The following is a 20,932-nucleotide window of genomic DNA, read 5'->3' on the forward strand; positions in this document are numbered from 1 at the left end:
AAGTGTACATTCATTGTAATTTTAAGTTAACTTTATGAAGCTATTCTTCAGCTTTGAGCTTTGTCATTTTTTTCATGTATAGTATGTTGTAAATTTATCTTTGTAAATATAATAAATGCTTTCATATATCTGCTGCCTTTTAATTAATTGCATATTAACACTATAGGTTTTATGAATCTGGAACACAAGAAAACAGTCTTGTTCTTTCCTTAGCCCTAGTAATTAAACACAGGAAAATGATCAAAATAAAGGTATAAAGAAACCAAGTATCATCATTAACTTGGAACCTCTATTCTTGATGATTTTAAAACATGAACATCCTAAGTTAGTTAATAAAAGCAAATACTTACATTTGGCTATGAGAAACTCAAGTTTGCTAAAGGAACTATGGTAATAAAATTACGCAGCCATTTGGACAGAATATCCACGAGATACTACAACTTTTCATAAAATTGTCAAGTTTTAATTCCAGTGACCCAGAAGATGGGCTAAAGCCTATTCAGGATCACATTAGTCCAAAATTAGTAGTCATTGACAGAAACTAACATGGGATGGGAAAAAGAACAAAGAGATGCTTGGTGTTGATAAACAGGTTTAATGATGATACATTGCTCTTCGCACAGATGGCTACAGAGACTTTAAACTATCATCCAGGAATTTACAACCATGCAACAGAGATCAGTTAGCCATCTAAAACAAACTGGCTTCTTACAACTACCCTGTAAACACAGAAGCCCTTCTTTCATCCAGAATAACTCTTATCTCACATAAGGACAGTTATTTTAGGGGAACCAGAGATCTAGCCTTGTGGCCAAAAGGAAAAACAGCAATTCAGTGGTTAATTGGTGAAAGCTGGAAATCAGGTGTCCTTCACTGTGCTGCTTTGCTCTTCTTACTCTTGCTCTTTTTGTCCCTCTTCTTCAGACCGTCCATGTTAGCTCTCAATAGGTTTGAATAAGCCTAAAAGACACAGAGCACAATATTAGTGGAAAGCTGCCAATTCATGGGGCAGCTGTCCCATAATAAATCTATTTCCATAATAGACTTAGGGTAGCCCAAATCTGAAGGCTAAAATAAAAAAAGTAAAATTCCATGGGACACTGAAATATCTAAAGGAAAAGGCCATAAAAGAAAAACACTCCCAGAGTCTCCCTGGTGGTACTAGGGGTTAAAGCATCGCGCTATGAAGCAGTCCACAGTCTCAGCAGCATGAGTTCGATCCCGGGCCGGCCAGGAAGAAACCCACATGGCGAGGCAGACCTCTCCTGTTTTGCCTGCTGCTCCCCTCAGCAGTGTATTTCAGTCAGTCTGCCTGTTCTGTTCCCTGCTCTGTCTCTGGTGAATCCTCTCATCCCCCACATCTCTGGCCTGTGCTCCAACTCTGTATGCATAAATATATAAATCTTTAAAAAAAAAAAAAAAGAAGAAGAAAAAAAAAAAAGAAAAACACTCCCAGTATACTAACTTCCAAATACAACCCTTCAGAGTAAGTCGTACATTTTAAAATAAGCAATAAGGGAAAATTGCAGGCAACTTCCTGTTCAACTCTACTATAGGTAGAGCATCTGTGAAGCCCACGATGACAAAATGTGAGAAAATTAAAGGTATTATCTAAACTAAAGATATTGTCAACTTGTACTTATCAAATATTGGTAAAACAAAGGAGAGCAGCGAACCTAAGTATCGCTCTCAATCTAGTGGTCAGTATCGCCAACTCCTGCCCTGAGGAAGGGAAAGTAGGAACACCAGAAACTCACCATCTGAAACTTATTCACTTCTTTGGAGCTCACCTGGAAAAGGGGAGAAAAAAAGATCACCCTTATTTTCCATAGAGGGGTCCTCTGCCTCCAGATGGTACCTCTGTAGCCAGATAACTCAAAGCCTCATAATGACAACATTCTAATCTTTATAATATGTCTTCCCTATTTCAGGGGTTATAATCCACAAAAGTCTACTTTGACACTGCATTTTCCTCTGCCTGAGGAACGAGGAAAGTAGTTCCACATGAAAAATGCACCAACATGGAAAAGAAGGTGGAAGTGGGCTCTGAAAAGCAGCTGTTTGTCAGCTTTACTGAAATCTCTCACACATGGCAATGACATTATCTTCCCTAGGTTCTGAGGGCTGTCAAAGGAGTCCAACTCTCTCAAGGTACCAACTCTCACACAGAGCTGTGTTTGCTACATGAACCACAAAGATGAAAGAATAATCAGCTTAAAAAGTAAAAGTATCAAGTACTACCAAAAAGTATCAAGTACTACACTTTCAAAGTCCAGCACAGTAAAGGAAGAAGGATTCGAATATGCCAACTGCCTCCCACAGTGCCATTAAAAGTAAGGACCAGGGCCTTCCTTGCTGGTGGCACAGGGGTTACAGTCTGAGCGCTATCAAGCTATCACCAGCCACTGCTGCAAGAGTTAAACCTATATGGCAAAACAGACCGCTCCTGTCTTGCCTGCTGCGCCCCTCACCAGTGTATTTCAGTAGACTCTCCTGTTCTGCTTCCTACTCTGTCTCTGGTGAATCCTCTCATGCCCTGCACCTCTGGCCAACACCCCAGTTCTTCCACACAAAAGACAAGTAAAATAAAATCTTAAATCAATAAAATTCTTAAAAAAAAACCCAAACAGTAAAACAACAACGTGTGCAATAGGGAAAAAATGTTTACAAATCACTTATCTAGAGGTTACTATGCAAAATATATAAAGAGGGCCTCCCCGGTGGCGCAGCGGTTGAGCGATGGGTTGCGAAGCTGCCTGCAGCCTCTGCAGCGCTGGTTCCATTCCTTGAAGCCCAGCGAGGGTCCCACATGGCGCACAGACCTCTCCTGCCACCCGCTGCTCCCCTCAGCAGTGTATTTCGTCAGTCTGCCTGCTCTGCTCTCCCCTCTGGCTCTGGTGAGTTCTCTCACCCTCCCACGCTTCTGACTGTACTGCGGCGCCGGTTCGATTCCCAGTGCTCCCCGGCCACCAGAGGAGGGTCCCACAAGGCGTGCAGACCTCTCCTGCCACCCGCTGCTCCCCTCAGCAGTGTACTTCGGTCCTTCTGCCTGCTCTGCTCCCCGCTCTGGCTCTGGTGAATTCTCTCACCCTCCTGCGCTTCTGACTGTACCCAGTGCTTGTATAAACAAATAAACTAACGAGGGGCGGAGCAACATGGCGGCGAGGAGACGCTGCGAGTAAGATCTCCCATTAAAAAAAGTTAATAGGGAGGAAAAGCGGCAGGTCCCAGTGAGAACTGGGACACGGAAGATAAACGGACGACTCCAGCAAACTGCCCGAAGAAGAAAGTTGCCATAAAAGAGGACCAGAAGGGAGGGAAGCGCAGAACCCTGCTCCCCTCCCCCGCCCACAGAGGTGGCACTCTCCTACCGGCAGAGAGGAGGGAAACAACAAACCAAAACGCCCAACAAGAAAAACGGACGCAGCAAGTGGGACTGTGAGTGGAAAGGAACTATTGCAGCCACTACACCCCGTGAACGGGAGCTGTGGAGAACCCTGCAGGATCCGCCGCGGAGGTGAGCTCCAGGCGCCATTAAAGAGAGCCCCGCCCCCCAGGAGGAGACCAGCACCAGCACACAGCCCCGGCCGCCCGGTAAGCTTGCGCAGAAAGCAGCGCGCTGATCCAGATCGGATCGCAGCTGCCCAGGTCCCCGCGCCTGCGACCTAGGCTTGCGGGGAGACCACGGAGGCCCTCCCTGAGTGAGCAGGAACAAGGCGCCCAGGCAGGGAAGCGGGATTCAAAAGGCGCCATTCCCGCGCCACTGATCTGGGCTACAGCCCGCGTCCTGGAACTGAGGGCTTTGGAACTGAGACCCGGGGCACGAAATTAGGGGTGTGGGTTCCCCACGACAGTGGGGCACAAGGCAGACACAGCACCCCAAAGCCATTGAGGTGTACCCTACCATCCCCGCTTTACTCCCTGTCCCACGGGGTGGAAAATCAGCTCCCCAAGGGCTCTAGGAGAGATCTCTGGCGCCACCTAGCGACTTGAAGCCAGCAGAGGCTCCTGAAGGAGCTAGTGGCCAGCTGGGGAGTTAGCCCACACCGGGCCCCTTCCGAACAAGTAGTCTGAGCCCACAGGGAGAGCGAGCACCCACAGCCAGGGCAGACCAGGCGCGCAGAAGAGTGTGCCTGAGACCAGACGCGCAGGGAGTGTGTCCCACATCACCATTTTAGAACAGGGACATTTCTTCAGTAAAGACTACCTGCAGAAGGCTTCCTCAGGAGCCAGAGGTGAGCGGGGGAAGTTCGCCCACACCAGACCCCCTCTGGCCTGCAGTCCAAACCCAGAGGGGGAGCAGGAACCCACCGCCGGGGCAGACCAGGCGCACAGGGGAGTGTGTCCCCACATCGGCATTTTAGAACAGGGACCTTTCTCCAGTAAAGACTGCTTGAAACTGACAGATGACTCCTGGAGGAACCAGAGGGGAGCAGAGAAGCCCACCCAAGATGCCGGCCAGTCCCAACAACACAGTGTCCCAACGCATACGGCAAATTAGAAAACAGACAGTAGGGAGGAGAAGAACCACACGCAACCTAGCAACTCTCCAGAGAAAAAGCACACCACAAAAAGAAAACCAGCCCCCAGATTGCAACGACAATAACTTGGAAGAATTTCTGAGCCTTCCAGAAAGAGAATTTAAAATTGCCGTGATTAAAAAACTGACAGAAGTCATAAAGGAAAACAATGATAAGGGAAAAATAATCAACGATCAGAAGAATGCAATTGAGTCCCTAGAGAGGGAAAACAATGGTCAGAAGAAAGAAATTGAGTCCCTAAAGAGGGAAGTAAAAGAAATGCAGGAGATCAAAGAATTAATGGAAGAACTAAAGAATTCTGGGGAAAGCAATGAAAGCAGAATAGATGAAATGGAAGAACGAATAAGTAATCTTGAAGACACAGAAATAAAAAGAACCAAAACAGAAAAGGAAAGAGAAGTACGAAGGAAAAAGAACGAGGAAAGACTTCGGGAACTATCTGACATCATGAGGAAAGGAAATATAAGAGTTATAGGAATACCAGAAGGAGAGGAGAGAGATGTAGGAACAGAGAAAATATTCAAAGAGATAATTGAAGAGAACTTCCCAAATGTGAAGAAGGAGCTGAAAATTGATATACAAGAAGCAAGAAGAACACCAAACTTCCACGACGAAAGGAAAAATACAGCAAGACACATAATAGTAAAGCTCCCAAGAATCCAGGACAAGGAAAAAATAATGAAGCTGGCAAGAGGGAAGAAACAGATAACATTCAAAGGAAAACCAATCAGGCTGACATCAGACTTCTCCGAAGAAACACTACGGGCAAGGAGAGAGTGGAGGGACATAGTCAACAGACTCCAAGAAAACAGATGCCAACCAAGAATACTCTATCCCACAAAGCTCTCCTTCCTCTTTGAAGAAAGAATATGGACCTTCCCAGACAAACAGAAACTCCGGAATTTCATTGCAACTAAACCCCCACTCCAAAAAATACTACAAGGAGTCCTAAAGCCAGAACCTCAGAGGGACGAATAACAATGAAAGAAGGCCAAAAAAAAAAAAGTTATTAAAAGAATAAATAAATAAAATCAAAGGAAAGACAAACACAATGGCAAATACAGATGTTAACATATCAATATTAACTCTAAATGTAAATGGACTAAACTCTTCAATAAAAAGACACAGAGTTGCAGCCTGGATTAAGAAACAAAACCCAACCTTTTGCTGTCTCCAGGAAACACATTTAGCTACAAAAGATAAAAATAGGCTCAAAGTTAAAGGATGGAAAACAATCCTACAAGCAAATGGACCAAAAAAGAAAGCAGGAACAGCTAAACTTATATCAGATAAAACAGATTTCAAACTCAAAAAGATAAAAAGAGACCCCAATGGTCACTACATTATGATCAAGGGGACAATACTTCAAGAAGAAATAACACTCATTAACATATACGCACCAAACGAAGGAGCACCAAAATATATCAGACAACTGTTGTCCTCTCTGAAAACAGACATCAGAGAAAACACATACGTAGTGGGAGACTTCAACACACCACTATCAACAATGGATAGATCAACAAGACAAAAAATAAGTAAAGAAACCAAAGCTCTAAATAAGGACCTAGAGCAATTGGGCTTAACAGACATCTATAGAACACTAAACCCCAAAAAAACGGAGTACACATTTTTCTCAAGCGCACACGGATCATTCTCCAGGATTGATCACATACTGGGGCACAAGACAAACATCAACAGATACACCAAGATTGAAATCATATCAACCATCTTTTCTGACCATGAAGGCATCAAACTAGAAATAAACCATAAAAAGAAGGCAAGGAACTTTCCTACCTCATGGAGATTAAAAACCACACTACTGGAAGACCATTGGACTAATGAGGAGATCAAAGAAGAAATTAAAAAATTTTTTGAATTGAACGACAAGGAGGACACCAATATCCTAAATGTATGGGATGCAGCAAAAGCAGTAATAAGAGGAAAATATATAGCAATAGAAGCTCACATCAAGAAACAAGAAAGAACGCAAAGAAACAACCTAATCTCGAAGCTCAAAGATCTAGAAAAAGAACAACAAAAAAACCCCAAAACCAGTAGAAGAAAAGAATAAAAACCAAAGCAGAAATAAATGAAATTGAAACTAAAAAAACAATCCAAAAGATCAATGAAACCAAGAGCTGGTTCTTTGAAAAAATCAATAAAATAGACAAACCCCTAGCCAGGCTCACAAAGGAAAAAAGGGAGAAAGCACAAATAAACAGGATCATCAATGAAAGAGGAGAAATCACAACGGACACAGCAGAAATCAAAAGAATAATCAGTAACTACTATGAACAGTTATATGGAAACAAGTTTAACAATCTAGAGGAGATGGACAAATTCCTACAACTCTACAATCACCCAAAGCTAGATAAAGAAGAAATAGAACACCTAAACAGACCAATTACAATTAGCGAAATTGAAATGGTAATCCAAAACCTCCCCAAAAACAAAAGCCCAGGACCTGACGGATTTACAAATGAATTCTACCAAACATTCAGAGACGAATTAGTGCCTATCCTTCACAAACTCTTCCAAAAAATTGAGAAGGAAGGGACAATACCAAACACGTTTTATGAAGCCAACATTACACTAATACCAAAACCAAACAAGGACAACACAAAAAAGGAAAACTACAGGCCAATCTCCTTAATTAACACTGATGTAAAAATCCTCAATAAAATTTTAGCTATCAGAATCCAACAATGTATCCATAAGATAATTCACCACGACCAAGTAGGATTCATTCCAGGGACACAAGGATGGTTTAACATCCGAAAATCAATCAACATTATCCAACACATCAACAAAAAGAAATATAAAAACCATATGATAATATCAATAGATGCTGAGAAAGCTTTCGACAAAGTGCAACACCCATTCATGATAAAAGCCCTTGAAATTCTGGGGATACAAGGAACATACCTCAACATCATAAAGGCCATCTATGACAAGCCAACAGCCAGTATCATTCTCAATGGTGAAAAGCTGAAAGCAATTCCATTAAGATCTGGAACAAGACAAGGATGTCCACTCTCACCACTGATTTTCAATATAATACTGGACGTCCTAGCCAGGGCAATAAGACAAGAGAAAGACATCCAAGGAATCCAAATAGGAAAAGAAGAAGTCAAACTATCACTATTTGCAGACGATATGATATTATACATAGAGAACCCCAAAAACTCCACAGAAAAGCTAATTCAACTCATCAATCAGTTCAGTAAAGTGGCAGGATACAAAATCAACACGCAAAAGTCAGTAGCCTTCCTATACACAAACAATAAATCTGAAGAAGAAATCAAAAAAACCATCCCTTTTGTTATTGAAACAAAAAAAATCAAATATTTGGGAATAAACCTAACAAAAGAGGTAAAGGACCTATACAAAGAAAACTATAAAACACTGTTAAAAGAAATAGAAGAAGAAACAAAGAAATGGAGAGACATCCCCTGCTCATGGATTGGAAGAATTAACATTATTAAAATGGCCATCCTTCCAAAAGCAATATACAGATTCAATGCTATTCCAATCAAAATTTCAATGTCATTCTTCAAAGAAATAGAACAATTATTGATAAAATTCATATGGAATCACAAAAAACCCCGAATAGCCAAAGCTCTCCTGAAAAAAAAAAGAAGGGAATGGAGGCATCACACTCCCAGACTTCAAACTATACTACAAAGCCATAATCATCAAAACTGCATGGTATTGGAACAAGAACAGACATACAGACCAATGGAATCGAATAGAAAATCCAGAAATAAACCCACAGATTTATGGTCAACTAATCTTTGACAAAGGAGCAAAGAATATGCATTGGAGCAAAGAAAGTTTGTTCAATAAATGGTGCTGGGAAAACTGGGTCGCTACATGCAAAAGAATGAAGCTTGACCACTACCTCACACCATACACAAAAATCAACTCAAAATGGATTAAAGAACTAGACATAAGACCTGAAACCATAAAATATATAGAAGGAAATATAGGCAAAACACTACGTGATTTGCACATCAAAGACATCTTTACAGACACATCACCCAAAGCAGTGATAGTGAAGGCAAAGATAAACAGCTGGGACTACATCAAATTAAAGAGCTTTTGCACAGCAAAAGAGACAATAACAAAAACAAAGAGAAACCCCACCGACTGGGAGAACATTTTTGCACCCAACACTAATGATAAAGGACTGATCACAAAAATCTGCAAAGAGCTGATGAGACTCAACAACAACAAAGAAAATAATCCAGTCAAAAAATGGGCAGAAGAGCTAAAAAGAAACTTCTCTGAAGAGGAAATGCAAATGGCCAACAGGCATATGAAAAAATGTTCAACATCACTTGTCATCAGGGAAATGCAAATCAAAACTACCATGAGATACCATCTTACACCAGTGAGAATGGCACATATTAAAAAAACTAGCAACAACAAATGTTAGCGAGGGTGTGGAGAAAAAGGAACTCTTCTGCACTGTTGGTGGGAGTGCAAACTGGTCCAACCACTGTGGAAAGCTGTGTGGAGATTTCTGGACCTACTAAACATAGAGCTTCCATATGATCCAGCAATTCCACTCCTAGGTATTTACCCAAAGGACACAGAAACATCAATTCCAAAGAACACCTGCACCCCTATGTTTATAGCAGCACTGTTTACAATAGCTAAGCTTTGGAAACAGCCCAAATGCCCAAAAATAGATGACTGGATCAAGAAGATGTGGTACATATATACCATGGAATATTACTCAGCATTCAAAAAAGATAAACACATGCAATTTGCAGCAACATGGATGGCGCTGGAAGGGATCATGCTCAGCGAAATAAGCCAAAAAGAAAAAGAAAAATACCGGATGGTCTCACTCATAGCAGGAATCTAGAAAACTTAAATAAGGGACCAGGAAAATGAGTAACTATAAGAAAGTGAAAATCAAAATCAACAAAAAACTATGAACCAGAGACACTTTTAGGGGGGGCGGGAGGGGAGGGATTGGGGTCAGAATGGGGGGGCTGCAATTGTATGGGGAATATAACAATAAAATTTATAAAAAAAAAAACTTTTAAAAATTATGACTATTTAAAAAAAAATAAATGCCACCTGAATAGAAAAAAAAAAAAAAAAACAAATAAACTAACAAATAAATAAATAAAATACTTGCCTCTTTCAAAAAAAAAATAAAAATTAAAAAAAAAATATATATATATATAAAGAACTCAAAAGCAAAATAACCAAATAATACAATTCCAAATGGGCAAGGGTGGGGGCTCCCTGGTGGCGCAAGGGTTAAGATGCAACTTATGATGCTACCTGCAGCCACTGAAGCATGAGTTCAATCCCCGTCCAGGGAGCTGACCCACATGGCCAGCAGACCTCTCCTATCTCGCCCGCTGCTCCCCTCAGCAGTGTATTTCAGTCAGTCTGCCTGCCTTTTCTGCTCCCCACTCTGTCTCTGGTGAATCCTCTCACCCCCCACACCTCTGGCCTGTACCCAGTTCTTGTGTGCATAAATAAATAAATAAATCTCTAAAAATAAATAAATAAATAGATAGATAGATAGATAAATAGATCAATAGATCAATAGATAAATAAATAAATAAAAATGAGCAAGGGATCCAAATAGACATTTCTCCAAAGAAGACGTACAAAACACCAATAAGTACATGAAATGATGCTCAACATCACTGGTCATTAGGGAAATGCAAATTAAAACTACAATGTGGTATCACTTCAGGCCTGTTACACCATCATCAAGAACAAAAAAAGCCAACAAATACTGTCAGTGATGTGGAAGAAAGGGAACCTTTGTGTACTGTTGGTAGTACTGTAAAGTGGTATAGCCATTACGGAAAACAGTATGAAGGATCCTCAAAAACTCAAAATAACAACTACCATATGATCTAGCAATTCCACTTCTGGGAATATATCCAAAGGAAACAAAAACACTAACTCTAAAAAATTCTGCACACCCATGTTCACAGCAGCATTATTTGTAATAGTGAAGACATGGAAACACCTAAGTGTTCACAGACAGATGATACAGTTGTGGTATATTTGTATGTGTGTACGCACATAAATACACAAATACATATATACACTTACAACAGGACGCTTCAGCTAAAAGCAAAAAATCCTACCATTTTTTGGCAACTTGGATAGACCTTGAGGGCATTATGCTAGTGAAATAAGACAAAGAAAGACAAATACTGTATGATCTCATTTATATGTGGAATCTAAAAACAAAACAATCAAGACTCAAACTCGGGCCTCCCCAGTGGCGCAGCAGTTGAGTGCTGGGTTGCGAAGCTGCCCGCTGCCTGTGCAGCGCCGGTTCAATCCCCGGCTGCTCCCCAGCCACCGGAGGAGAGTCCCACATGGCGCGCAGACCTCTCCTGCCGCCCGCTGCTCCCCTTAGCAGTGTACTTCGGTCCTTCTGTCTGCTCTGGTGAATTTTCTCACCCTCCCGCACTTCTGACTGTACCCAGTGCTTGTATAAATAAATAAATAAATAAATCTTTAATTAAAAAAAAAAAAAAAGACTCAAACTCACAGACCGTGTTTACCAACAATGGAAGATAGAGCGGGAAGGAATAGCAGGAAGATGATCACAACGTACAAATTCAACTATAATAGGGGTAATGACTATAACTAACTTTACTGTATTATATACAGGAAAGAGAGCAAATCCTGAGTTTTCATCAGAAGAAGAAATTTTTTTTTACTATATCTATGAGAAGACAGCTGAAGATAGCTCATATATAAATCATCATTCTGTATTCCATAAACTTAAATAGTAATTCTCAGTTATTTCTCAAAACTGGGGGAGGTGGTTCACATGTGCCCCATGCTGAGTCACAGAGTTAGGAATCCAGCCTCCCTGGTGGCATAAGGGGTTGGGCACCACACTATGAGGCAGTCCGCAGCCTCTGCAGCACAAGTTTGAGCCCTGGCCAGCCAGGGAGCTACCCACATGGCACGGCAGACCTCTCCTGTCTCACCAGTTTATTTTGGTCAGTCTGCCTGTTCTGTTCCCTGCTCTGTCTCTGGTGCATCCTCTCAAACAACCCCCCACCCCCAGCCTGTACCCCAGCGCTTGCATGCATAAATAAACAAACCTGAAAAAAAAACATAGGACTCCAACTTACCACAGTGCTGATCTTCTTTTTCCCATCAGTAGCTCTTAACAGACACTTGTTGTCAGAGGGCTCAAACCCCTCCACCGAGCCCTTCCTTGGAATAGGTTTAGTTCGACCATCATCTGCATGAAACATACACCGTAGTGAGTACAGCCACAGACGCTGTGGACGGGACCCGGCCCGAGAAGGGACACAACGTGGACAGCTCTCCCCCTCCACTACTCTAATTTTGTTAACCACATCACTCATGGTTTCGCCAACCTCGGGGCACACGACTCGGTACTTCCAGGAACCCAACACCGAGACATGGGGGGAGTCCACACCCCCGTGGTGGGATCAGGAGCGGGGCCGGGGGGCGGGGGGAGGGGGGGCCGGCGCCGGGTGGGCGGTGAGCGCCGGGGCCCCGCACCACCCGAATCCCACGCAGCCCCTCCGTCCCGGCGCCGGCGGACAGGCGCCACCGGGCCTCCCCGACCCGGGGCCACCGCGCCGGGGCCGCCCGCTGCTTACACTTCTTCAGGGTGATGAAGACGCTGCCCGACAGCCGGCACTTCTGGAAAAGCCTGGTCAGCTCCGACAGGAACTAGAACACACAGCCCTGCCCGTTAGGAAGCCTCAGCCCCCGCCCGCCGTTTCTACCCCCAGCCCCTCCCGCAGGGGCCCGAGGGCCCGCACGAAGCCCCGCGCAGCACCGCCCCGCGCGGGCCGGCTCCGGCGATACCTGCTCGCTCTCCAGCAGCACCATCCCCGCGCCGCCGGCTCCGCTCGGTCAGCGTAAGCCCCAGCGGGGGGAGCCGGAAATTCCGGCCAGCATGGGCGGGACTTCCGCTTCAGGGTTCTACTCTCTCCACCAATCCCTGAGCCCGCCCGCCCCGCGCCTGCGCTCTGGTGCGCCCCCTCCTGGCGGGATGGAGGGCCTTTGTGGTGACCGAGAGTTTCTCTGAAAGAGCCTTTCACCCCAGAATGAGGAAGTGAGAGCAGAGAAAGATTTTTTTTTTTAAAGATTTATTTATTTATGCATACAAGAGCTGGGGTGCAGGGTGTGTGTGAGAGGAGTCACCAGAAACAGAGTGGGGAACAGAACAGGCGGATCCACTGAAATACACTGCTGAGGGGAGCAGCAGGCGAGTCAGGAGAGGTCTGCTGCGCCATGTGGGTCTCCTCCCTGGCTGGGGATCGAACTCGTGCTGCAGTGGCTGCGGATACCTTCATAGGTTGAGTCTCAACCCCTTGCGCCACCAGGGAAGCCCTAGATTTTTTTTTTTAAGATTTATTTATGCATACAAGAGCTGGGATGCAGGCCAGGGGGGTTTTGCAAGGGGGTTTTACTTAGACTATGTCAGGCACTGTTGCAGGAGTTGGGGATGCAGAGGGTTGCAAGACATGCTGGAACTTGGATTGAAGGAGTAGGGAGGAAGGCCTCCCTGGTGGCACAAGGGGTTAAGGCTAGTACTATGAAACTATCCGCAGCCTCTGCAGCATGAGTTCGATCCCTGACCTGCCAGGGAGCTACCTACATGGCGCAACAGACCTCTCCTGCCCCACCTGCTGCTCCCCTCAGCAGTGTATTTCAGTACATCTACCTGTTCTGTTCCCCACTCTCTCTGGTGAATCCTCTCACCCCGGCACCTCTGGCCTGTACCCCAGTTCTTGTATGCATAAATAAATAAATCTTAAAAAAAGAAAAGTTTTATTTTTTAATTTTTTGGTGAAATCATGAAATATCTGAAGTGCCTAGTACATGTTCAAGAAGAACTATCAAGTGAGCAAGTGACAACTTTGGAACCCAGTGAAGAGGTATAAGTTTTGTTTTTTTTTTTTAATATTTATTTATTTTTATACAAGAGCTGGGGTACAGGCCAGAGGCGCAGGAGGGTGAGAGGATTCACCAGAGACAGAGCGGGTAGCAGAACAGGCAGACGACTGAAATACACTGCAGAGGGGAGCAGTGGGCCAGACAGGAGAGGTCTGCCACCATTTGGGAAGCTCCCTGGCTGGCTGGGAATTGAGCCCGCACTGCAGAGGCTTCGGACAGCTTCACAGCACTGTGCTCAACCCGCTGCACCACCGGGGAGGCCCGAAGAGGTTTAAGTTTTAATAAAAGTTTACCTCATCAGGATTAGCCCTCAGTGTGGAAAAATCTTACTGCTTCCTGTGGACTCATTCACTCACCAATTCAACCCAAGAATCAGCAGTCAAACCAACCGCCCTCAAGACTCTCCCATGACAAACTAAACCACTCTAGTAGTAGGAATACCCAGTCTACCAGTTTTAGCATTGTACTGGGGCCAGGGCTATTCACCTACTGTGCTTTAGCTTCTATTTTTCAGTGGGACACAATTAAAAGTAACTTCTGAAGTTGAATGGGTCTGGCTTCAGATCTTCCCTCTACTACTTACTAATTATGTGACCTCAAGCAAACTTTCAAAGCCTAAATCTCTTCATTAGCAAGATGACAATAATAATAATTACCCTAAATATGTCATGAAGATTTTATTAACTACTATACTTAGGTCCCTTAGGTTTGCTCTAATATGGTAAATACACTTACATTTAAATTAAATAAAAGTATGGGGCCTCCCCAGTGGCTCAGTGGTTGAGCGCTGGGCTGCGAAGCTGCCTGCAGCCTCTGCAACGCTGGTTCAATCCCCGGCCGCTGGGCGAGGGTCCCACATGGCGCGCAGACCTCTCCTGCCGCCCGCGGCTCCCCTCAGCAGTGTACTGTGGTCCTTCTGCCTGTTCTGCTCTCCGCTCTGGCTCTGGTGAATTCTCTCACCATCCCTCGCTTCTGACTATACCCAATGCTTGTATAAATAAATAAATAAAAATTTTTAAAAATCCTTCCATTTAAAAAATTAATTAAGTAAAGTAAATATAAGAAAAAATTAATTCTTTAGTTACTTTAGTGATATTTAGAGGATTTAATAACCACATGTGGCTTGGAAAGTGCAGATACAGAGCATTTTCATCATCACAGATTCTACTGGACAGCAGTAGATAACACTGGAGTTCATAAACAGTAATAAACAGCATTATTATTTATATACCAGCTATCTTCCATCATTGGACATCACTATCTTGACTTCTGTCATTTTCCTAATACCACCTAGACAGGTTTTTGCAACCCAATTGCGAAAGTGTGTGGAGACTTCTCCACACCACCAAACAATGCTGGATTCTGGGGTTGTATGAGAATCCAACTCAGTGACAACACTGTCTCCCTGAAGGTAGCATCAGTCTCCCAAGAGTGCCCTCCTCTTCAGATGTGGGCCACAAGCCTGGGCTTCTGACTGACTCGTCCCACTGTTATCGGGTAAGAAGGAGGGATACCCCGGAAACCCCAAACCAGCCTGTTTTAAATAGGTTCTGCCATCCTCCGCATCAAGACAAAACATACTCTAGTGTGTAAGACCTTCAGTGGAAAGAAACCTTAATACAATTAGTGTGCAATGCAGAGAAGATAAAGAATATAGTTAAGGGCCTCCTGGTGGCACAGAGGATCAAGATGCAACCTATGAAACTGTCCACAGCCTCTGCAGCATGAGTTCAATATCCAGCCAGGGAGCTACCCACATGGCGCAGCAGATCTCTCCTGTCTCACCCTCTGCTCCCCTCAGCAGTGTATTTCAGTCAGTCTGCCTGTTCTGTTCCCCACTCTGTCTCTGGTGAATCCTCTCACACCCCGCACTTCTGGCCTGCACCCCAGCTCTTGTATGCATAAATAAATACATAAATCTTTAAAAAAAAAAAAGAATATAGTTAAAATAGTTTCCAATTAATCAAAATTTCTCATTTCTTCTCCCCCCGCCTCACCCCCCAGCCTTAGGTAAATGCCCAGGGCTGCTGAGGCCCAGAAGCCTGCCACGAATCTAAGGTATCTTCTGCTGGGGACCCATAGGAAAGAGGCACAAGGGGCCAGGTAAGTCTGGAAGGAAAAGAGCAAAATCAAAACCCACATCAAGATAAAGTCTGCTGGGGCCTCCCTGGTGGCGCAAGGGGTTAAGTCTGAAGCACTATGAAGCTATCTGCAGCATGGATCCCCATTGATCCCCAGCCAGGAAACTAATCCACATGGCGCAGCAGACCTCTCCTATCTAGCCCACTGCTCCCCTCAGCAGTGTATTTCAGTCAGTCTGCCTGTTCTGTTCCCCGCTCTGTCTCTGGTGAATCCTCTCAGCCTTCTTCCCACCCCTACCCCACCTCTGGCCTACACCCCAGCGCTTGTATGCATAATAAAAAAAAGGCTGCCTTTGTCAGCCTCCCCAGGGTCTCTCCCCCATGTCTTTGTCTCTTTCAAGTGTCTCTTGTGTCCATGACCCCAAGTCCCTGGTACAAGTCCAAGGCCAAAATGCAAGGTCAGCTTCTTCACATATGTCTTGGCTCTATGTGGCTCCTACCAATTTCCTTCTTGACCTCCTTCCTTCTCCCTGTCTTCTCTAGCTTGCTCTCCCTGCCCTGCTCCACCCTTCCTTGGGATGAGGCAGGAAACCTGGAACTTCTGCTTTCTCTGGGGGCTCCCTTGTTACATTAGGACCCCCTCCTCAGTTTCCATCAATTTACCAGAGCAGCTCACAGAACTCAGGAAACCTGTTTATTCATTAGGTCACTGATTTATTACAAAGGGTAGAACTCAGGAACAGTTAGATGGAAGCGATGCACAGGGCAAGGTGTGGGGAGAGGCATGTGGTGCCCTCTTCAGGTACACGATGCCCTTCAAATCTCCACATGTTCCCTAACCCGAAAAGCTCCTCCTGTGGGGTTTATGGAGGCTTTATTACATAGTCAGGATTAAATCATTGACCGTTGGTGACTGAATTCAACCTCCAGCTCCTCTTCCCTACTGAAGTTCTGAGGGTGGTACTGGAAGTTCCAGCCCTCTAATCACACACTTCCCTGGCAACCAGTAACTTGCCAAAAGTTACCTTCATTAACATAACAAGGGACTCATAACAGGCTCAACACTTAGAAAATTCCAAGGCCTTTGGAAGTCGTGAGTCAGGAACTGTGTATAAAGACCAAATATAGATGAGAAATATATTCCGGTCACCTGAATGATCAAATATATATTTCTTATAAATCACAATATCATATCATCAGTACTATTAGTATGACTCATTTTATACTTAAACAAGTTTAATAGTATTATTGATGGAGGAGAGAATAGAAAACCTAAAGGAATCATCACAAGACTTAAGTCTGACTCACACAAGGAGGTCGGGGTAGAGAGGGTTAACATGACCATTAACCCAGCTGTAGAAATCAAGATCCTTAGGTGCCAGTGCCTTATCACAAGGCATAAGGCCCAAGCAGGTATTAGGCTGCTATAGGGAGCATCATGGAGAGAGAGCACAGACCTGAGGGTAAAGAAGCAGAGATTGGGGCATCCTGGAATCTCCAGCCCCTTTCAGATTCTGCAGTTATCCAAAATCAGTAGCGAACAAGCCACTCCACAAAGGAGTGAGTGACTCCCAAAGAGAAGAAGACTATATCAGTACAGTCTCTGCACAGGCTGGGGCAGCAGTCCGTCTGCCCACCTGTGACTATGTAGGTGCTACTTCTCACCAAATCTCTCCCTCTGCAGGGCAGTAGCCTTCCTGCCTGCCCATGACCTGTACCATGCCGGGGCTTCTCCTCACCCACCTCCCTCAGAGGAGGCAGCTCTCCTCAAGGCCGCCCACCTGCAACAATGCAGGCCTCTCTCAGCAAACCTGTTTCTTTCTGGGCAGCGCTTTCTGCCCACTTGTGTCTATGCAAGTGTCCTTCATTCTTCTGTCCCCTTTTCCTAATAAATCTGCTCTTTAAAAATAACTAGCGGGCCTCCCTGGGGGCTCAAGGGATTAAAACACAATCTATGAAGATATCCACACCCACTGCAGCGCGAGTTCAGTCCCCGAACAGGGAGCTACCCACGTGGTGCAGCAGACCTCTCCTGGATTGCCTCCTGCTCCCCTCAGCAGTGTGTTTCAGTCAGTCTGCCTGTTCTATTCCCCACTCTGTCTCTGGTGAATCCTCTCACCCCCCACGCCTTTGGCCTGTACCCTAGTTCTTGTGTGCATAGATAAATAACTCTTTTAAAAAAATAAATATAACTAACATCTCTGTCTCATGGAGTAACTCGTCTGGGAAACTTGCCACATGCCGCTGAAAGGGAAGCTCTGGTGAAACCTTTCCCATAGTGAACCCAAGAACCCCGCACTCCAAACTCTGAAAACCACATCATTATCATAAATAGAAAACCAATGTCTTTAGTCATAAGTAAATGGAATCATAAAAATAAGTACTAGGGAAAAAAATAACGCGGGTAAATTTTCAGTTTTTAGACTAAAAAATGTAAAAGTGAATAAAAACCATAATTAAGTGAATCAATTGTTAAAAATATATATCTGAAAACAAATTCCCCAACAGGAATAACAGTAGTTCAGTAAACAATGAAATTGGGAGTCTATGAGTTGGGTAAATGTGTTTAAAATCGGCCTTTTTACGCCATCCCGCCATTAGCATGTATGACTGGCACCTGTGGTCTTGCATGTGCACCTGTAATTATGGACACCGAGGCCTAGAGAGCACGGGCATGTGCATATGTAAATAGGGACACCTGTGCTGAGGGGCGAGGGGCTATAAGGGCAGTGTCACTCTAAGCACTTCTCAGAGAAGTGCTGAGAGAAAAGCTGGTCTGTCCCCTGATTCAGCATTAAAGGAAGGCCTGTAAAAAAATCTACCAAAGGCTCCAAAATGATCTTTTTGGCTGTGACAATTGAAGATGAAACTACCAGGCCTGGGATGGTTGCAAAACACTATGTCAACAAGACATGGTTAAATTTAAATGTTGTCAAACAGCCAAAGTCCTAATTTGCAATTATGTGTGGTTGGGGTAACATATCATTAATCAAATTGTAATGTAAATGTGTAGCAGAGGTTGGCAGCCTTTGGAACAGAGGTGTATATGAGGCAGGAGGTGGGCTCACTGTCCCCAGTTCACACAGGCCAGTTGCCTTTCCAAAGCTTCTCCCTCACCCTAGAACTGGAAAATGAAACTGGTTCCCCGGTTCCCGCCACATCCCACCTTCCTTAGTAAAGGCCTGGCATCAGCAAGAGCAACAGGGAGTCACTCAGCCTTAGCTGCCTCCCCAAGACTTGGGAGAAAAAAGCACCCCATGCTCCTTCCAGGCCTCATGGACCAGAGGGTCCTGCTTATTCCACCTAAGATCATCTATCCTGAAAGCTGTGCTCACACTTATGCTCTTCTCAGAGAGAGTACAATTTATTATGTTTTAATTAGGGCTACAGTTTGATTTAGGGCCAAGGGGCTTATTTTGGTTAGGGCTGATTAATTTACAGGGCAGTTCCTCTGATGCAATTAAGCTTTGCTGTGCCTAGAAAATAGCGTGATGGTTGTAAACACACATGCTGCATCGTGCCTGGGTTTGAATCCCAAGTCTACCTCTCCTTGTTAAGTCACTGTGGGCAAACTACATGACTCCTATGAAAAGCTGTTTTGCTTTTTTAAAAAGGTGAAATCATGACTCACACAGATTCAAGATCGATTTATCTTATTTATATTAATGAGGGAACCCATTCAATGGTGAACCCAAAGAATAGAAACATTGATAGACCAGGAATACTGAAATGAACTTGAAGCAGAAACAAAATTAATTTTTCTCAAGAAAGAAGTTCAGCAAAATTCATTTGCATGTCCACAGATGACCTGCATTCCCATCATTTCTCTACAAAGTGGCAAACTAGCTCGAAGGCAATGGAAGCTATTATCAGATGGCACAGAAGACTGTTCTACATGGTGTTGTTTCTCTATGGAAACACCCACTGATCTTTCTTGCTTATTTCTTTTTTTTTAATTAATTAATTTATTTATTTATTAATTTATTTATTTATACAAGCACTGGGTACAGTCAGAAGCGCAGGAGGGTGAGAGAATTCACCAGAGCCAGAGGGGAGAGCAGAGCAGGCAGAGTGACGAAGTACACTGCTGAGGGGAGCAGCGGGCGGCAGGAGAGGTCTGCGTGCCATGTGGGACCCTCGCCGGCGGCTGGGGATCGAACCGGCGCTACAGAGGCTGTGGGCAGCTTTGCAGTCCAGCACTCAACCGCTGCACCACCAGGGAGGCCCTCTTTCTTGCTTATTTCAAACTTATTTAAATCTTTTTGGGCTCGGAAGTTCTCATCCATAAAATGGGGATGTCATCAAGTGCCCACTGCAGTGTGTCGTGGGGAGGAGACACAGAGCAAAGGCATGTGCCTGAACATCCAGTCACTGAAGCCAGTTGGCTCTTCCCCTTTCCTATTGGCCGAGGGGGATTCATCTACAGAAGCAGATCACAATGACAAAAGCATGGATCAGTGACCGCTTTGCCAGATACTGTGTTCGTTTCCAGATTCACTCGGTCAGGCTGCCTAATGTTAGACACTGGGTGTTGACTCTTCCTCCAGCTCAGCATGAAAGAGGGAGGGTGGCATTGGAACACAACAGGGAGAAGCAACTGGGCTGGTTTGGGTTCAGAAGGATAGAAGTGAGGTCCTAAGCCCTCAAGACCTCCTGTGTCTGCGAGGTGGTTAGCTGTGGTGGAAGTGAAGTCGGTTTGGAGAGAAGAGCTCAGAGAGCGGAAGTCCTGGGTTGCCTCTGGGAAAAGTTTCACCAGAGCTTCCTTTTCAGCAGCAAGGATGAGCTTTCCCAGGAGGCAGAGACGTTCAGTTATATTCAAAAGAGCAGGTTTATTAAAAAAGGGAAGACATAAGGGCCTCCCTGGTGGCGCAGCGGTTGAGCGCTGGGTTGTGAAGCTGCCCACAGCCTCTGCAGCGCCGGTTCCATCCCCGGCCACCAGATGAGGGTCCCACATGGCGCGCAGACCTCTCCTGCCGCACCCGCTGCTCCCCTCAGCAGTGTATTTCGTCAGTCTGCCTGTTCTGTTCCCCGCTCTGGCTCTGGTGAATTCTCTCACCCTCCCGCGCTTCTGACTGTACCCAGTGCTTATATAAACAAATAAATCTTTAAAAGAAAATAAAATAAAAGGGAAGACATAAAATGCACAGACGTAAGTGGGCAGAAAGAGCTGTGGCTAGAGGGACAAGTTTGCTTAAAGAAAGACCTGCATAGTCACAGGCAGGCAGCCTTGAGAGGAGAGCTGCCTCTGCTGCTTTGCAAAGGGAGAAGGTTGGCGAAGAGACACATCTGCACAGGCACAGGCGGGCAGAAGGGCCGCTGCTCCTTGCCAGTGCAAAAAGTTGCACTGATATGGTCTTCTCTTTGGGA

The 20,932-nt window shown here is 44.7% G+C and overlaps 1 protein-coding gene across 1 annotated transcript; it reads right to left on the reverse strand.

Annotated features, from left to right (window-relative positions):
- Window positions 1–870: 870 nt before the first annotated feature.
- Window positions 871–12,413, reverse strand: SRP14 (signal recognition particle 14; the record flags this gene model as incomplete). The annotated part of the gene is made up of 5 exons (XM_084240822.1): window positions 871–960; window positions 1,758–1,790; window positions 11,678–11,790; window positions 12,179–12,251; window positions 12,390–12,413. 5 exons carry the CDS (start codon window positions 12,411–12,413, stop codon window positions 871–873), a joined length of 333 nt encoding a protein of 110 aa, XP_084096948.1.
- Between the last annotated feature and the right edge of the window lie 8,519 nt (window positions 12,414–20,932).

The sequence above is a fragment of the Talpa europaea genome, assembly GCF_964194135.1.
Source record: "Talpa europaea genome assembly, chromosome: 8".
Lineage (NCBI taxonomy): Eukaryota > Metazoa > Chordata > Mammalia > Eulipotyphla > Talpidae > Talpa > Talpa europaea.